General features: G+C 33.4%; 1 protein-coding gene across 1 annotated transcript in view; it reads left to right on the top strand.

Annotated features, from left to right (window-relative positions):
- LOC126891705 (putative odorant receptor 85d) overlaps positions 1 to 15,145 on the top strand; it is a 101,122-nt gene extending 85,977 nt beyond the window's left edge. Inside the window, exons 8-9 of the mRNA XM_050660969.1 lie at positions 10,377 to 10,532; positions 13,625 to 15,145. Of these exons, the coding sequence (XP_050516926.1) occupies positions 10,377 to 10,532; positions 13,625 to 13,690 (222 nt within the window). The 3' untranslated portion in view covers positions 13,691 to 15,145. The remainder of the gene's footprint in view (positions 1 to 10,376; positions 10,533 to 13,624) is intronic.
- Positions 15,146 to 17,311: the final 2,166 nt, after the last annotated feature.

Below are 17,311 nucleotides of genomic sequence, written 5' to 3'. Positions count from 1 at the left end.
AAGCAAGTAGTGCGTCGGACCTGGCTGACCACCTAGTGTCACTCATGGATTTTAACATCAGAGTTTTCTTTTCTTTTTGTGGTTTTCCATCATTGCTCTTCCCTATTAATGCTTTTAGGACATTCCATCTATGCGTAGATGCTGAAAAAAAATTGAAGAAGTTTTGAACAAAGTTGAAAAAGATTACAACCTCCACACAAGCCTTTTCGGCCGCATAGCTGCCTACAAGATTAAGGGAATGTGCGACGCACGGAACATAATCTGCAAGGTGGTTTATTCGTTTAATCCTTGACTGTAATCCACTGTAAGGGCCCGACATGTTTGATGCATTGTCATAACTTTGGCCACGACAATTTCGAATGTCCAGTTTCAGATCTTGAAGAGACAAAAGGATTGCCTCTTCAAGACCTTCAGACTTGTGCGATATACGTGGCAAGAGTTTTACAAGCCGCTCTGTGGCACAAGCATCTTTTAGGGACACATACCGTAAAACTACCGCCAGCTGGTCACTATGTGACGCATCAGGTGTCGAATCAACAACCAGGGCAAAATATCGTGCTTGATTAATCTCATCAATTATTGTACGAAGCACCTCGTTGCTCATGACGGTAATAAATTCATTGCATACGTCTGATGACAAGTATGATACATTTCCTTTACCCTTATTGCCGTATTTAGTGAAATGTTGTGCTAAGAATGGATCAAACTCACTAATTAGCTCAAGGCATCCTAAATAAAGGCCATTGGAAGTTGAACCTAATTCTTGATTGTCACCTCGAAACGGAAGTCCTCTAGATGCCAAAAATTTTACAACTGTCACTATTCTAGTTAGAACGTCTCTCCAATACTTCACCTCTTGTTGATGCTGTGAAGAGACCAAGGACTCTACGGAAAGAGACTTTTTTCTTGAAATTAATTTAAGGACATTAATCCTGTGGTCATTTGATTGTTCGTGTGACTTGGCTAAAGTTAATGAATGTTTCCAGTCACAGAAACCTTCACAAAAAGAAGTTCTTTTATTTTCTGGTTGAAAGAGAAGACATGGAATGCAAAATACACAACCAGTGGATTTTGAATACAAAAGCCAATCTCTTCTAAAACGTTCTCCGTTCGGGATTTCGCCTGAAAACAAATTTACTGAAAGCTTACGGTTTTTTTTAACATCATTTTTATAGTACCGTTCTGACTTTGAAAAATCTTCTTGCAAATCTTGCTTGACATTTGAATTGATTATTTGAAGAACTTGTTCATCGTTTTTTGTGTCCCAAGTGGCCGGATCATCTAGTGTAAAATCAAAACTATTTCTAGAATATGGGTTTAGTGGTTCTACGGTAACCTGCTTAGGCCTACTAGGCGAATGATGTGTACGAGATGTGGTGGATGGTAAGGATAGTTCAGAAGCTGAACAAAAATTCTGATCATTTGAAGCTGGATTTATGTTATCTGAACATGATGAGGCAGAAGCTTCATTTTGAGGCAAGCTTTTTTGAGTGTCAACATTTTTGTCATTAGAATTATGTTGACTCGTATGAACATCAGATACAACGTTAAAGAAATTACTTATTCTAGGAACCTTTTTTAGGAAGATCGCCTCTTGCGCTATTCTCTGATTTGCACGTTTACGGAATTCAGCGCCACTAGGTTTCTTTTTCTCACTCATAGTAGCCTACTACACTCACTAGTCACCAATCACATCAAAAAAGAAGCAGCGAAGCGCTCGACTGAAAGAACTGATGCACGATGCACGTAAACAAACAGCGCAACCGTGGAAAGACCACGCCACAATAGACTGTCCAGTGTCTAATACCTGACTGTGGAGTCAAGAGACAAAAGGGATGTTGTGGTGAGGATGGTGGGGGGAGGCGGGCGGGCTAAAAATAGACACATGTATAGCGGCGCGCTTCCGCTTTGTTCCGTCGTCTAGGACCGGCGCGGGCGCGGCGTTGAGGTCGGGTTGTGGTGGTGTATTTTACGCTGATACCCTCCCAATGATTAAATCGCTATTCGTAGTTTTTGTTTACAATTTGCCGCGATCTCCAGAAAATATTTGTTTATTTTAAACTATTATTAAAATTTTTATTTTTTTTATTATTTTTTTTCTTGCGCCCTCTTGGCGCCCCCAGGCTCGTGCGCCCCTGGGCACGTGCCCAGCGTGCCCATTTATAGAATCGGGCCTGGTTATGTGACATTAAAAGTGTTTTTGATCGTTTGAATTATTCATAGAAAATTTGTACTTTTACAAAATGGTTTTATTTTCAATAGTAAACCTTCTTTCCTTTCCTTCAAATACTGTATCAAACTCCAATCTCAACAAACTGGTATACAGGGTGAGTCATGAGGAACTGTACATACTCCTACCTCGTATAGAGGCCCGTATGGGGAATAACAAATGACCATTAAAACGTGTCCCATTGTTTAATAATATACAGGGCGAGTTTCGCATTTTGACAGAAATTTATATTCGTCATAATTTTTGAACGGTCAGATCGATGTGTCTCTTATTTTGGTCAATCGTTACACTATTACCACCTAATCAACTGATTTATTCAAACTAGAAAAAAATCAGGTCCGGCTTTAAAAAATTAGTTCGTTTGGGTCTTAGAAAAAAATTCACCCTGTATACGCTTTTTGAAAACTCTAATATTAATTTTACAAATTAGACAAATAGGCAATTAAAATGACATATTTATTTTTTTCCCACACGATTACTTAAATTTTTATAAAAATATCTTTGACTATGAATTAAAAATTTGGTAAAGTGAACCATAGATTTAAAAAAAAATTACTTTTATTATAAAAATTAATTTTTTTAAACAAATATTTGATTAATGTTACCACCCAATCATCTGATTTATTCAAACTAGAAAAAAATCAGGTCCTGCTTTAAAAAATTAGTTCGTTTGGGTCTTAAAAAAAATTTTACCCTGTATAAGCTTTTTGAAAACTCTAATATGAATTTTACAAATTAGACAAATAGGCAATTAAAATGGCATATTTATTTTTTTCCCCACACGATTACCTAATTTTTTATTAAAAAATCAAATTTTTCAAAATCGCAATGTTACCATAAAAATAAAAAAAAAATTAAACGTTTCTCTTAAAATTAAAAGTTTCACCATTTTTTTTTTCTATAACACGTCTAGATCTAAAACTCCCCATAACACTTCTCTTTGGGCTCTATAGTTTAACATAGACGTGATCAAATAGATAAATTTTAAATTTTTTTACTTAATTTTTGCGATTTAACTTTGCAATTCACGAATCTGCACCTTTTATTTTTTTAAATTCATAACTTTTACGAGGAGAAGACTGAAAGTCTACAACAATTGTTATAGTCTTCACAATGGTAAGAGATATGTGCTGTAAAAATTTCAGAAAAAAAAATATTAAACTGGAACAAGAGTTGTAGCGAGTTAAACCGAGATTTCATTTTTTTTTTTCATTTTTAGGTTAAAATTCCGATTTTGACAAATTTGATTTTTTAATAAAAAATTAAGTAATCGTGTGGGGAAAAAATAAATACGCCATTTTAATTGCCTATTTGTCTAATTTGTAAAATTCATATTAGAGTTTTCAAAAAGCGTATACAGGGTGAAATTTTTTCTAAGACCAAAACGAAATAATTTTTTAAATCCGGGCCTGATTTTTTTCTAGTTTGAATAAATCAGTTGATTGGGTGATAACATAAATTAAATATTTGTTCAAAAAAAATTAATTTTTGTAATAATAATAATAATTTTTTTTAAATCTATGGTTCACTTTACCAAACTTTTAATTATTATTCATAGTCAAATTTGATTTTTTTATAAAAAATTAAGTAATCATGTGGGAAAAAATACATATGCCATTTTACTTGCCTATTTATCTAATTTGTAAAATTCATATTAGAGTTTTCAAAAAGCGTATACAGAGTGAAATTTTTTCTAAGACCCAAACGAACTAATTTTTTAAAGCCAGACCTGATTTTTTTCTAGTTTGAATAAATCAGTTGATTAGGGGGTAATAGTGTAACGATTGACCAAAATAAGAGACACATCGATCTGACCGTTCAAAAATTATGACCAATATAAATTTCTGTCAAAATGCGCAACTCACCCTGTATATTATTAAACAAGGGGAGCAAACACTTTTTAATGGTCATTTTTTATTTCCCATAGAAGCCTCTATACGAGGTAGGAGTATGTACAGTTCCTCATGACTCACCCTGTATATTATAACAACGACATACGATAAATGTCATTAGAATATAAATATTTTTCCTTTATTCCCCGACGACGAGCTGGCCAAATACTTAAGTAGGTGGAGGCCAATAAACTAAAGAAGAAGAAGAAGAATATACGTAAATATAACCATAAACGGAACCACATTGTTAAAGCACCGAACAACTCGGTGTTCGGTGGTTAAACTCTGTGACGTCACGGGTCGTTTGAACTATTTTAAGATAAAGAAGACTTTAAATTTGTACCTCTAAGTTATTATGAGTTTTTTAAGCGTGAAATTTTGGAAGTCTCATTTTTATACAAAACTAAATATTATTATGTAATAAAAAATGTGTAAGTTCCCTATTACTGAAGGCATTCACCTTCGATTTGGTTGAATCTCCATCGATTTTCATGAAAATTGGAGAGTGGTTAGATGACACCTCAAGAAACAAAAGTAATATGGTGCCAACTTGTGCTTTTACCCTGGGGTGGCTGCCACCCCTTCTCGAGGGTGAAAATTATTTTATTAAAAAAAATTATCAAAACAAAACAATACTTTTTGAGTTTAAAGAGTTTATTTATTCGATTTTCTATTAACTTAAATTTTAATAATAACTTTTTTGAAAAAACTTCTTCTGAAACCTTCTGAAAATAATTTTTGAGTAATTTATGAAAAACCGCTTCATAACATGCATTTCATTCACGAAAAATTAAAATGTTGCATCTTTAATAACTCAAAAAGTATTGACTTATTTTAATAACGTTATACAGGGTGTTTCTTTGTGAAACAAAAATACTTGAATAGTGCATAGAGGTCACTGAGGCGCTTCTAGATATAGGTACTACATTTATTGCCTCAATGATTTTTATAACTGAGTTACAGGGTGTTTTATCGATTTTGTTCATTTCTTTCAGGACCTACACATTTAGAACCACCGTGTATATTTTTTTAATATTTGGAATACATATGTCTCATTAAAAATCTAAACCACCCAACTACTAATCACAAAAAAATTCCAGGTCTGGACTAAAAAAAAAAATTATAAATTCATTATGACCTTGAAACAACACCCTGTATATTGAAATTTTCAAAATCAGTTTGCATATTTGAAGATAGCACAAAAACTAAGTTTAATGGTATGGAGTATGGTTCAATTTTATGGCCAGACAATTTAATGACTTTAATTTTAAAGTTATATTGAAATTTTTAAGATCGGAGTTTAAAATATATATTTATTAAACGCAACAGGCCTTGCAGGCCTAGGCCTAAAATGTTCACATTTCTGATTACATAAATAATAAATAACTTTATATAACTTACATAACTTATAAATTTTATTTAATTACACTTCAGTCTATTTATACACTCCCTCCACCTCCCTCCATTTCCTTCTGTCCAATGCTAGTTCTTTCCATCTCTCAATTTTACTTCATACACACTGACCGTCCATCTTTTCCTTGGTCTGCCTTTCCTTCTCTTTTTTATTGGTCTCCGTGAGTGTACCATTTTCGGCATTCGTTTACTTCCCATTCTCTCGATGTGTCCCAAATACCGTATTCTCTGTGCTTTGATCGTCGCGTCGTCGTGATCGTTGGCTCTTGATATAATTCTTCCAATTCTTTATTGGTTCTTCTTCTCCACTGACCTTCTATTTTCACACCTTCTTTGCATCTTTCTCTCCCATCTTTCTAAAAGGTCTGTTTCTGACTTTTTGAGCACCCATGTTTCGCATGCGTATTTGTTACTGTAGGTCTGATCACAGAACAGTCTTATAAATTCTTATTTTTGTTTTTCTTGACACGTATTTGGATTTTAATAATGTGCGTAATGCTCCATATTTTTTATTTACTTTAGCTATTCTTGCCTTTATCTCCCCTTCTTCATGACCATTTTCATCTATTTTGGCTCCTAGGTAAATAATTTCTTTGGCTCTTTTGAACGAGTATGTTTTTTCTCCATCTATTTGTACTATGATGTTATTTTCTTTTTCATTTTGGATCTCTCCCATTATCATATACTTTGTCTTTTCTTCATTTATTTTAAGTCCGAATTTTTTGGCTTCTGTTATTATGTTTTTCATTAACTTTTGTAGTTATTTTTTGCTTGTTGCTAATAGAGTCAAATCACCTGTAAATGATATGCCTTGGTGGCCGTTTTTAAATATCGTTTCTTGCATATTTATTCTGCTTTTCCTGACTATTCCTTCCAATGTTAGATTGAATGCAGTTGTTGATAGTGGGTCTCCTTGTCGTAATCCTTCCTTGGTTTCAAACTTTTTGGATGTATTATTAACCAAGATAGATTAAAATTGAGTTTAAATCCAGGTATTATTAACTTTTAATAAGAAATATTAAAGTTAATGAACAAATACTCATTTTAAACATAATCAATACCCTTTTACTACATTGGAATGACCCACTTAATAATTACAAGAAAAATCCAGGTCCGGAGTAACAAAAAAACATAAAATAATTTTGACCTTGAAATAACACCGTGTATATTGAAATTTTCAAAATTTGTTTGCACATTTGAAAAGAGCACAAAAAACTGAGTTTATAGGTTCGCTATAATCTTTTGCTCAGAAAATTTAATGAATAAATACTTATTCAAAAAAAATTAATAATTATTTACTGCATTGTAACGACTCATTTAGTAATCACAAGAAAAATCCAGGGCCGGATTAACAAAAAAATATAAAGTAATTGTGAACTTGAAACAACACCCTATACATTGAAATTTTTCAAAGTCCGTTTGCACATTTGAAAAGAGTACAAAAAACTAAGTTTACTGATTCACTTCCATTTTTTACTCAGACAATTTAATGATTTTAATTTTCAAATTATGCCAAAATTTTCAAGAACTATGAGAACCCGCGAAAAAATTTCGATATGATTTCAAAAGTATTGTCATTAAATTGTCTGGGTTAAAAATTCAACCGAGCCATTAAACTTAGTTTTTTGTGCTTTTTCAAATGTGCAAACGGATTTTGAAAATTTCAGTATACAGTGTGTTGATCCAAGATTACAATTACTTTATATTTTTTTGTTAATCCGGACCTGGATTTTTCTCGTGATTAGTAAGTGGGTCTTTCCAATGTAGTGAATAATTATTGATTATTTTGAGATGAGTATTTATTCATTAACTTTAATAATTTTTTATTAAAAGTTCTTTAAAAACCCCCTATTTAATTTCAGTTCTTAAAAATTTCAATATATTTAATATCAAAATTAAAGACATTAAATTTTCTGCGCAAAAAATTAAAGCGAACCTGTAAACTCAGTATTTTGTGCTCTTTTCAAATGTACAAACGGATTTTGAATATTTCAATATACAGGGTGTTATTTCAAGGTTAAAATTATTTTATGTTTTTTTGTTAATCCGGACCTGGATTTTTCTTGTGATTACTAAATGGGTCGTTCCAATATAGTAAATAAGTACCTATTGATTATTTTTAAAACGAGTATTTGTTCATAAACTTTAATAATTTATTGTTAAAAGTTAATATTATCTACCTGCTTTTCAATCTCAGCGTTCTTAAAAATCTAAATATTATTTCAAAATTAAAGTCATTAAATTGTCTGGTCAAAAAATTGAACAGAACCATTAAACTTAGTTTTTTGTGCTCTCATCAAATATGCAAACAGATTTTCAAAAATTCAATATTATAAGGTGTTTTTTCAAGGTCACAATGAATTTATAATTTTTCTTTAGTCCAGACCTGGATTTTTCTAGTAATTAGTAGTTGGGTAATTTGTGTTTTAAATGAGACATATGTATACCAAATATCAAAAAAATATACAAGGTGGTTCTAAAGTTATGGGTCCAGAAAGAAATGAGCAAAATCGATGAAACACCCTGTAACTCAGTTATAAAAATCATTAAGGCAATAAATGTAGTATATATAGAACCGCCTCAGTGACTTCTATTCATCATTCAAGTATTTCTGTTTCCCAATGAAACACCCTGTATAATAAAAACAAGAAAATAAGAACAGAGGAGGAGTTAGACAGGGAGACACTATATCTCCAAAATTATTTACTCTTGCATTAGAAGATGTGTTCAAGAACTTAAAGTGGGAACAACGAGGAATTAATATTAATGGCAGATTTTTAAGTCATCTAAGATTTGCCATGACGTAGTACTCATAAGCGACAATACAGAAGATCTAATCCTCAAGGAGCTTAAACGAGAATCTGAGAAAGTCGATTTAAAAATGAATTTAAGTAAAACAAAAGTGATGACAAATCAAGATATCACAATCGACTTAGATGGAAGTGAGATCGAAAGTGTAGAAGAGTATATATACCTAGATCACACGATCAAGCTAGACAAACAGAATCAAACGACAAATATAACTAGAAGAATCCGAATGACTTTGGCAGCAGTAGGAAGACTCAGTGATGTGTTGAGAAACAAAAGGATACCAATAAATCTAAAAAAAAAAGATACTCAACAGTTGTATTCTACCAATTATGACCTATGGAATGGAGACCATGACACTTACAGAGGGCAGCCGGTATCAGCCAATAGATTGAGAACGACACAGAGGGAGATCGAATGAGCTATATTAGGAGTATCCGAGTATCCCTGAGGGAACATATATGAAATGAGGCAGTGCGAAGGACTAAGGTGGAAGATGTAATTGGAAGAATTGCGCAAATGAAATGGAACTGGGTAGGACACGTCCCATATAGCACACAACGTTCAATGGACGTCCATGTAACGTACATTTAAAGTCCAAACGTCCATGGACCAAAACTGGACGTACTATGTAAGTACATTACGTTTGATTTCAACGTACATTGGACATCCATTTGTGGCCCATGGAGATTTTACACAAAATGCGACTATTATTATTAGTAATTATATAGGTTATTGTTTTAATCAAAGCAATATTATTAGTAAAATAGTAGAAGCTTCTAATAAATGTAGTCATATATTTTTTCATCGTAGAATTAAAATACTGAACCACTAAAATTATTTTAATTAAACCTATATAATATTAGACGATGATAAAGTGATCGTAAACTTTTTCCGTATAAAGGTAATACATCGGTAATTATAGACCTTACAATAATTAGACACTACCAATTTAAATCTTAAATGTGCATTTTGTAACTGTTAAATTTCCCGCCTTCCAATATTGTCGGTCGTCGGGTATCGTGTCGGGTCGGGTCTCGAACGCCTTTTTAGTTACCAACTGGCCCGGCGAGGAGTGAGGTGTTTATTTTGTTATTTTGTTTTGTTAATTCATCTCCATGCTCATGCTCCTCTTAACACTGTTTTCTATGTGCATGCTTCATAGGCCGCCATTATCTGAATCTCGTTTTTATTAAATTATTACATACAATATTCTGTGATAATACCTTTGTGTTTGCTGTTTATCGTGCAAGTGCAGTAGTGCATTAATGAAGTTCCTATAATAAAGTTTATTATGGTAAAAAATAAAGTTTATTAATAGAATTATGGTAAAGAAAAAACTAAAAAAAAGGTCTTTTGTGTATTATTTTAAAGTATAAGTTTCAGTATTATAGGAACTATTTTCTATAAAGGTTTTTTGCTATGTATTCATAAAATTATGGATACTAGATTGTTTTATGAAAAGTTCCCTACAAATGTCCCTAAGACGTACATTGAATGTACATCACATGTACATTGAATGTACATAAGGTGTACACTGAAAGCTCCAACAACGTACACTGTACTACTGTACGTTTGTTGCGGACGTTCTATGGACGTCCAATTTTGTGAACTCGTTCGTTGGACGTCCATCGGATGTCCATTGTACCTTAGCGGGACGTCCATTGGACGTTTCAATGTACACAGATGTACGTCCATTGGATGTCCATAAAACGTACTTGTGCTATCTGGGATGGCACGACAAAACATCGAAAGGTGGACGAGAAACATTGTACATTAGAGACCACGCGAGCACAGCCGTAGGAGGAAGACCACAAAAATGATGACTAGACGACATCAAAGCAAAAATGGTACGAAACTGGCACCAAACAGCACAAAACAGAGAAGAGTGGAGAACTCATGGGGTGGCCTTTGTCCAGGAGTGGATGCAAATAGGCTGAAGAAAAGAAAGAAGAATAATAATATATACTTAATAATTATATAATAAAAATATCTGAAATTATATTTTACATTTTGAAAATAAACTGTTTTAGAGTATTGACGTATCACAAGCAATTTATGAATGCGAATGGTATGATTTACCATATATGATAAAGCAGTACCTACTTATAATTATGGTTCGAGCTCAAAAACCACTAAGTATATCTGTTGGCCCCTTCTTTAATTTAACAAATTCTACAGCAGTTACAGTAAGTAGATTAATATTTTGTAAACTTTCATTTTTTTATTATACATTTCGGATGTTTTTGTTTCAATACTGAAGTTGGAGACGTGAATATGGACTCTTCTTCTTCTTTAAGTGCCATCTCCGCGACGAAGGTTGGCAATCATCATGGCTATTCTGACCTTCAAGACAGCTGCTCTGAACAGTTGCCTTGAGCTGCAACCAAACCATTCTCTCAGGTTCTTCAACCAGGAAATGCGTCTTCTTCCTACGCTTCCCCTACCCTCTATTTTTCCTTGAATTATGAGTCTCAAGATGTTATATCTTTCGCCTCTCATCATATGCCCGAGTATTGCATTTCGGTTTAATGATTCTAATAAAGCACACTGTGTACATAACTTTTAATTAGTCTTATTCTGAGGGCTAATGATGCCAATGTCAAGTCTTTTCTGCATAAAATCATTTTCATTTTCACGAAGTTGGCACGTGCTTTTTCAAATCTTTTTCATTTACCCAGGTTCCCAAATATGTGTAGTGATTTACCCTTTCTACTTATTTTCCCTCGATATCTAGCCTTCCTATTGCATCTTACTTAGAAATAATCATGAACTAGGTTTTCTTAACTTAACGTTCATTTGTAGTCCATATTTTATACTGACTGGATGTATTTAATTTAGTTACACTAATTGTTGCAGTGCTTCTAGACCTAGACTGTCTGCAAAAATAGCGGTGTCGTCTTAGTATCTTATGTTGCTCAAGCTTTTCCGTTTATTGATATACCCTGTTCTTCCTCTGATATTGCTTCTTTAAAAATAGCTTCGCTATACAGATTGAATAACAATGGGGACAACCCGCAACCCTCTCGAGCACCTCTATAGTCTCTGTTTCGACATTTTCGATTCTTACCTTTGCTTTTTGATTTAACAGTAGGTACCTGAATTAAGACACGAAATAGAAATCAGTTTTCAGGAAGTAGAGATAGCCATAAATTCACTCAAAAATAGAAAGTCGCCAGGACCAGACGGAATAACCAACGAGCTTCTAAAATACGGAGGAGAAAGTATAACCCTAGAGATGACAAAACTTATACCAAAACTAATATTGCACTGCAAGATACCAGACGCATGGAGAAACAGCATAATGATACCAATGTTCAAGAAAGGAGACAAAGAAGACCCCAACAATTATAGAGGTATAAATCTACTGAACACCGCACTTAAGTTAGCCATAAAAGTCCTAACCAACAAAATCAATAAACTAACAACTTTATCAGATGAACAACAAGGATTCAGATCCGGAAGATCCTGCGTAGACGCCGTATTTGTACTGAGACAAATCACAGAAAAGGCCATTGAGTACAATAAACCAGCATATTATGTTTTATAGACCTGACAAAGGCTTTCGGTCGTATCCAAGTCGAAGACGTCCTACATTTACTGTATAGAAGAATCATACCAATCAATGTTATACAAACCATCGAAAACATCTACTTTCATAATCGAATACAGGCAAAGATAAATGGAAAACTAACGCAGTTTATACCAGTACAAAGCGGAGTCAGACAAGGTGACTCGTTAAGCCCACTACTCTTTAATATAATAATGGACGAAATAATAGAAGCAGTACGTAAATGTCATGGTTACAGAATGGGGAGCAAAGAAATCCAAATATTATGTTATGCAGACGACGCCGGATTAATCGCCGAGACAGAAGACGATCTCCAAAGATTAACACACATCTTCAATACAACAGCCAAGAAATACAATATGATAATATCAGCAGAAAAAAACCAAATGTATGACAATATCTAAATACCCACTACGGTGTAAAATCGAAATTGATGGGAAAATAATAAAGCAGGAAGCAAGGTTTAGATATCTGGGAATAGATATAACCAGATACGGAGATGTTGAAGAGGAAGTACGACAACAAAGCTTAAAAGCAAGTAAAGCGGCGGGATCTCTTAATGACACAATCTGGAAGAACAAACACCTAACACAAGACACAAAATCAAGAGTCTATAAAGCAGCAATTAGACCTATATTGACATACACGGCGGAGACAAGACCTGACACATCTAAAACGAGACGACTACTAGAAACAACAGAGGGAAAAACAGGGAAAAGTCTGTTGGATAGGGAGAGAAGCGAAAACATAAGAAGATCATGCAATGTAGAAGACATAAAGGGATGGGTGACAAAACGGAAACAGGAGTGAAACGAACACATTAGTAGAATGGCTGAGGATAGGATAGTACGAATAGCACGAGATAAGTCACCAAATCGACGAAGAAGTATTGGCAGACCAAGAAAAAAATGGTGCGATAACTTAAACAATTTAGGAGGCTAATATTTAAGAAGATACAGGCTTTAAAGCCTACATACAAGAAGGAAGAAGAAGAAGAAGCTTTTTGATTTCAATACAGATTAGCAATAACCCGTATATATTTAACTATCCACATTCCAAAATAATGCCCTAAATTCCCAAACATAGTTGCTGTTTATGTTGCACATAGTATCTTTATTTGGTGATGGAGAACCTTTGTTTATTTATTGTTTACTCCTTTAGTTGGTTTCAATTTTATTGTGGCGTACATAAGTATTAAATCATTATAAGTTTTAAAACTAGAAAAATGACTTTAAAAGGTACTTGCAATTGAGTAGCTATGCGGTGTGAGCAACCAAACCAGTCAATTTGTTGATTTTTTCAGTTTAAATTCGTCTGTTATTAGTATGTGGACTGTAATTTCATATACCCAATGTATGAGTTTATGAGTTATTTCATACCATTTTACTTCAAGACTATCAAATACAATAGAGTGAACTTACATAGATTAGGTATATGCAGAACAATAGCAGTTTCTGGTGTTACAATAGGTACAACATTTTTATCATTTGTGTTTTCGTTCTTCATTAAGATTTTTTTCATTATTTATGCATCTGCTCTTTACTTTGGGTTAATTTCAAAATCAAATACTTACTGACATATGGGGAAAGTTCCTCTAAAAGCGAGCAATCACAGTCTTAGACCATACTTATCAAACAAGTCTCGAAAATAAAAACTACTACGAAAAAATTGAATATTATGCTTAATTTTAATACCTAATTTTGTTTTCAGTCAATGAAAGCAGCGTACTCATACTTAGCACTTTTAACAAACAGCAAAAAACGTCAAAGATCATAAGAATGAATGCTTGTTCAACATTATTTTTCAACACAACAGTTAATCAACAATTGGTTGATGCAGTGTACCTGCATCCAAATTTTTGAAAAAGCGTGAAATATACTAAATATGTATATGTTAGTTATTATCTAATGGTAGGGGAGCCCAAGCGGGGACTTTTGCAGTTACTCGAGCGCGTCAGATTATGACATGAGGAGAAACCTTGTACCCTGTAAATGTAGCCCTACCATATATTGGATCTTAATACAGGGGAGTTCGTTAAGGGGGGCCCGAAAAAATCTATCCTTAGAAAAATTCGAAATCGTCAGATTAAGGTAAGGTAAGTTAAGTACATGCAGAACAGTATATATTTCAAAAATCTGAAGGTTAGAGCGGGGCGTAAGGAAATGGGTGAGTCACAAAGTTTCACAAGAAAAAAGCGATTATTTCGAGAAATAAACTTCAGATCGAAAAACTAACATCTTTAATATGTTTTAAAATCTATCCAATGATACCAAACACGACCCCTAACGGAGGTGGGGTGGGGGTTACTTTAACATATTAAATAGGAGTCCCCATTTTTATTGCTGATTTGGATTCCTTGCGTAAAAATAAGTTACTTTTATTCGAGACATTTTTAGAATTATGGATAGATGTCGCTATAATCGGAAAAAAGGATTGTTGGAAATGGAAAATTAAATTAAAAAATGGAAAGTCCCCTTAAATGGAAAACTTTACTTAACTTTTTTTGGTTTTAGGTCCTAATTTTCACAACGCAATAAATTCCCATACCGCTCGAGTAACTGCAAATTTAGCATAATTTCCTCCCCTACTATAAGTAGGGATATACATTTATCTACACTAAATATACCAAATATTAAGTACACGTGTATACAAACTCAACCACTGTAAATGTCTTACATCTATTGAGGTTGAGAAGCTAGTGGTTATTAGATGTTTATGATCAATGTATATGCTTTTCAAAAGAAGTGACGTATTTAGTAATTAAGACTAGTTTATACACAGTTTTTATTACTCATTGGCGCATTCCTTGAAACGCCAACAATGCTTTTGATTGCTTCATTTTTTTTTCCAAAAAAAAAAACAAAAACACATGCCATACAGCCAGTGATAAAATTCAATTGCTGCCTAGATCGTGTGCTTTACACCATGAATTTATTTTTATGGAGGTATTTAAAGTCAATGGTCTATGCCAACAAGCCTACAACCACCCGTGGAAGAATGAAATTCAATGCTGCATTAACGAAATTCAGCCACATTCATGCAGAAGAGTTATGGAAAATTTCAACAAAACAGTGCATAAGTATTGTGTGCCAGCAAAATTGTGGAGGTCATTTTCTTGATGATTCCATACATAACCCTATCCTATGTACATTGTGATTCAATAAAAAATTACAATCTAAAGAAAAAACAGTGTTTTCGTCCAAATAACTTTAAATCTTTCGTAAATTTTGGGACACCCTTTATATACAGGGTGATTGATTAGTGGGGTAAAGCTCATCCGTAGATCAGTTATAGTAATATACAGAGAGAGTCTGTAAAGTGGAATAAATTCAATATCTTGTAACAAAAATACTACTTTGCAGTAGTATTTGTTGAACTAAAGTGATAAGAAGAAATGAGTGAAGGAAAGTGGAAAGATGTAGAAATGAAGAGAAGGGGATAACAGTAAAGAAGAAGTATGGAGAGACAGAGGCAAACTAAATAGAATGGGCTAGCAAGAGATACAAGAGAACAACTTGACACTCAAGGATGGATACGGCTCGTTTGCATGCCTGTCGAAGAACAGTAGATCAAAGTAGAGAGTGATGATAACTAAGAAGGGAAATATTAAGATAAGAATATATGCTCAGAAAATAGATTAAATAAATATAATAATATAATAAAAATAGAAGAATGTAGAAGATAAATAAAATAAACTGAATTATGGGCGCCAGAAGTTGGAATGGACCAAACTTCCAGGTATCTTACACTGCTGTTAAATAGTAAATATATTAAATTATTAAATTCAAAAATGGGAAAAAAATAATTGGTATACAAAAACAAATAAATATTTATTAAATATAACTACTTAGATTTTTGACAACCTCTGAGTTAGAAAAATACAAACTATGTAACTCTAAAATGACAATGGGAAATAATTACCTATAGTAATATAAATATCATCTATAGTTACATTAGTAATGGAGTAGCTCTTATATGGAGCATACCCCCAACTTACATATACTAGGTTAAATAACAACCTTCACCAAATAATTGTACGATTGCAATACGTACAGCAACGTTAAACCCTATAGAACTAATGAACCAGAATATAATTAAGGGAGGATTATTCACAATGAATAATTTCCGTAACTCTCAAAGAGTTAAATAGGCACTAGCCTCATTAAGGTGAACCTACGGTCTACTTGATATATAAAAATCAGTTGCTTCGACACGTAGTCACTAAAAAATATAACAAGTAAAATGGATAGCTATTCAAAGGGAATAGCGTCCAAAGATATAATTAAAAATTGATTAAATGAATTTAAGTAAAGTTAAGCAAATAAGTTAAATAATTATGATTGACTAAAGAAAGATTAAAGTTATATGAATAAGTTAATAAATTAAGCAAATTAAGAGGAAAAAGTATATAAATTTAAATTGATAAGTGGAGACAAGCAAGGTTAGTACTAAAAATATAAAGTTAATTAAGTAAATAAATGGTACAAGTAAATTTCAGGTAATATATAAAGGTAAAGAGAATCTCATATGGGGAAAAGATGATCTGAGCTCAAACCTCTTTGACCAGAGAGTTTACTGGTTTGGGGAACACTATCAACTATTATAGATATATAAAAACAATATGCAACTTAAATATTGAAACAAAATATGTGCGATAAACTATAAAACTTAATCATCAAAATAAATGTCCCGAGTCTTATACAAAAAAATGAATGTGGTGTAATAGTGGAAGTGACAATCACTAGCAGATACCAAGTGTCCCAAAACAAACCCTATATGGTCCCCGAGAGTGTCCTTGCTACGGATTCCAAAATCCCTGGTAGGCGAATTAGCACAGGGATGGTGCTAGCTTGTACCAATTAATATACCGATGCCCTTCTGGGGTGCAGAGGGCAGGATACAAAGTAGGTATGTGGGAGGTTCTCCAGGCTGGTCTCCAAATGACCTGGCTTGGCGTAGAACGGTTGCTCCCAGGTGTGAGGGGAGCTGACGGACTGGTTACAGTTTAAGATTTCCCCCAAGTGGCGGATGACATGACTTCCAATTCCTCCGGGATCTCCCAAAACTTAGTCTCCTAGCTTCTCCAAAACACCACCAATAATTTGCCTGCCACTAAATATCACTTATAAAAGCTTGAAACTATTGTATTAAAATTTCCGTCCTTTTCAATCAGCCATCCGCCACTTTTCCGTTCTAGCGTATCAAGCGAAGTCCCAATATTTCCTGTCGTTAGACGAGAAGCCCCACAGAACGAAACTCACATGACAGCGAATCGTGTCTAATACCAACTGAAGTACTTGTGCCAACTAATAGTTAAGTATGACGTCAGTCAAAGATTTATTTTAGTTAGATCTTATTATTTTTAAGTATAATTTAATGACAAACCGTTATTAAAAT

The sequence above is a fragment of the Diabrotica virgifera genome, chromosome 1 (assembly GCF_917563875.1).
Source record: "Diabrotica virgifera virgifera chromosome 1, PGI_DIABVI_V3a".
Taxonomy (NCBI): domain Eukaryota; kingdom Metazoa; phylum Arthropoda; class Insecta; order Coleoptera; family Chrysomelidae; genus Diabrotica; species Diabrotica virgifera.
This window is presented reverse-complemented; position numbering and strand designations above follow the sequence as displayed.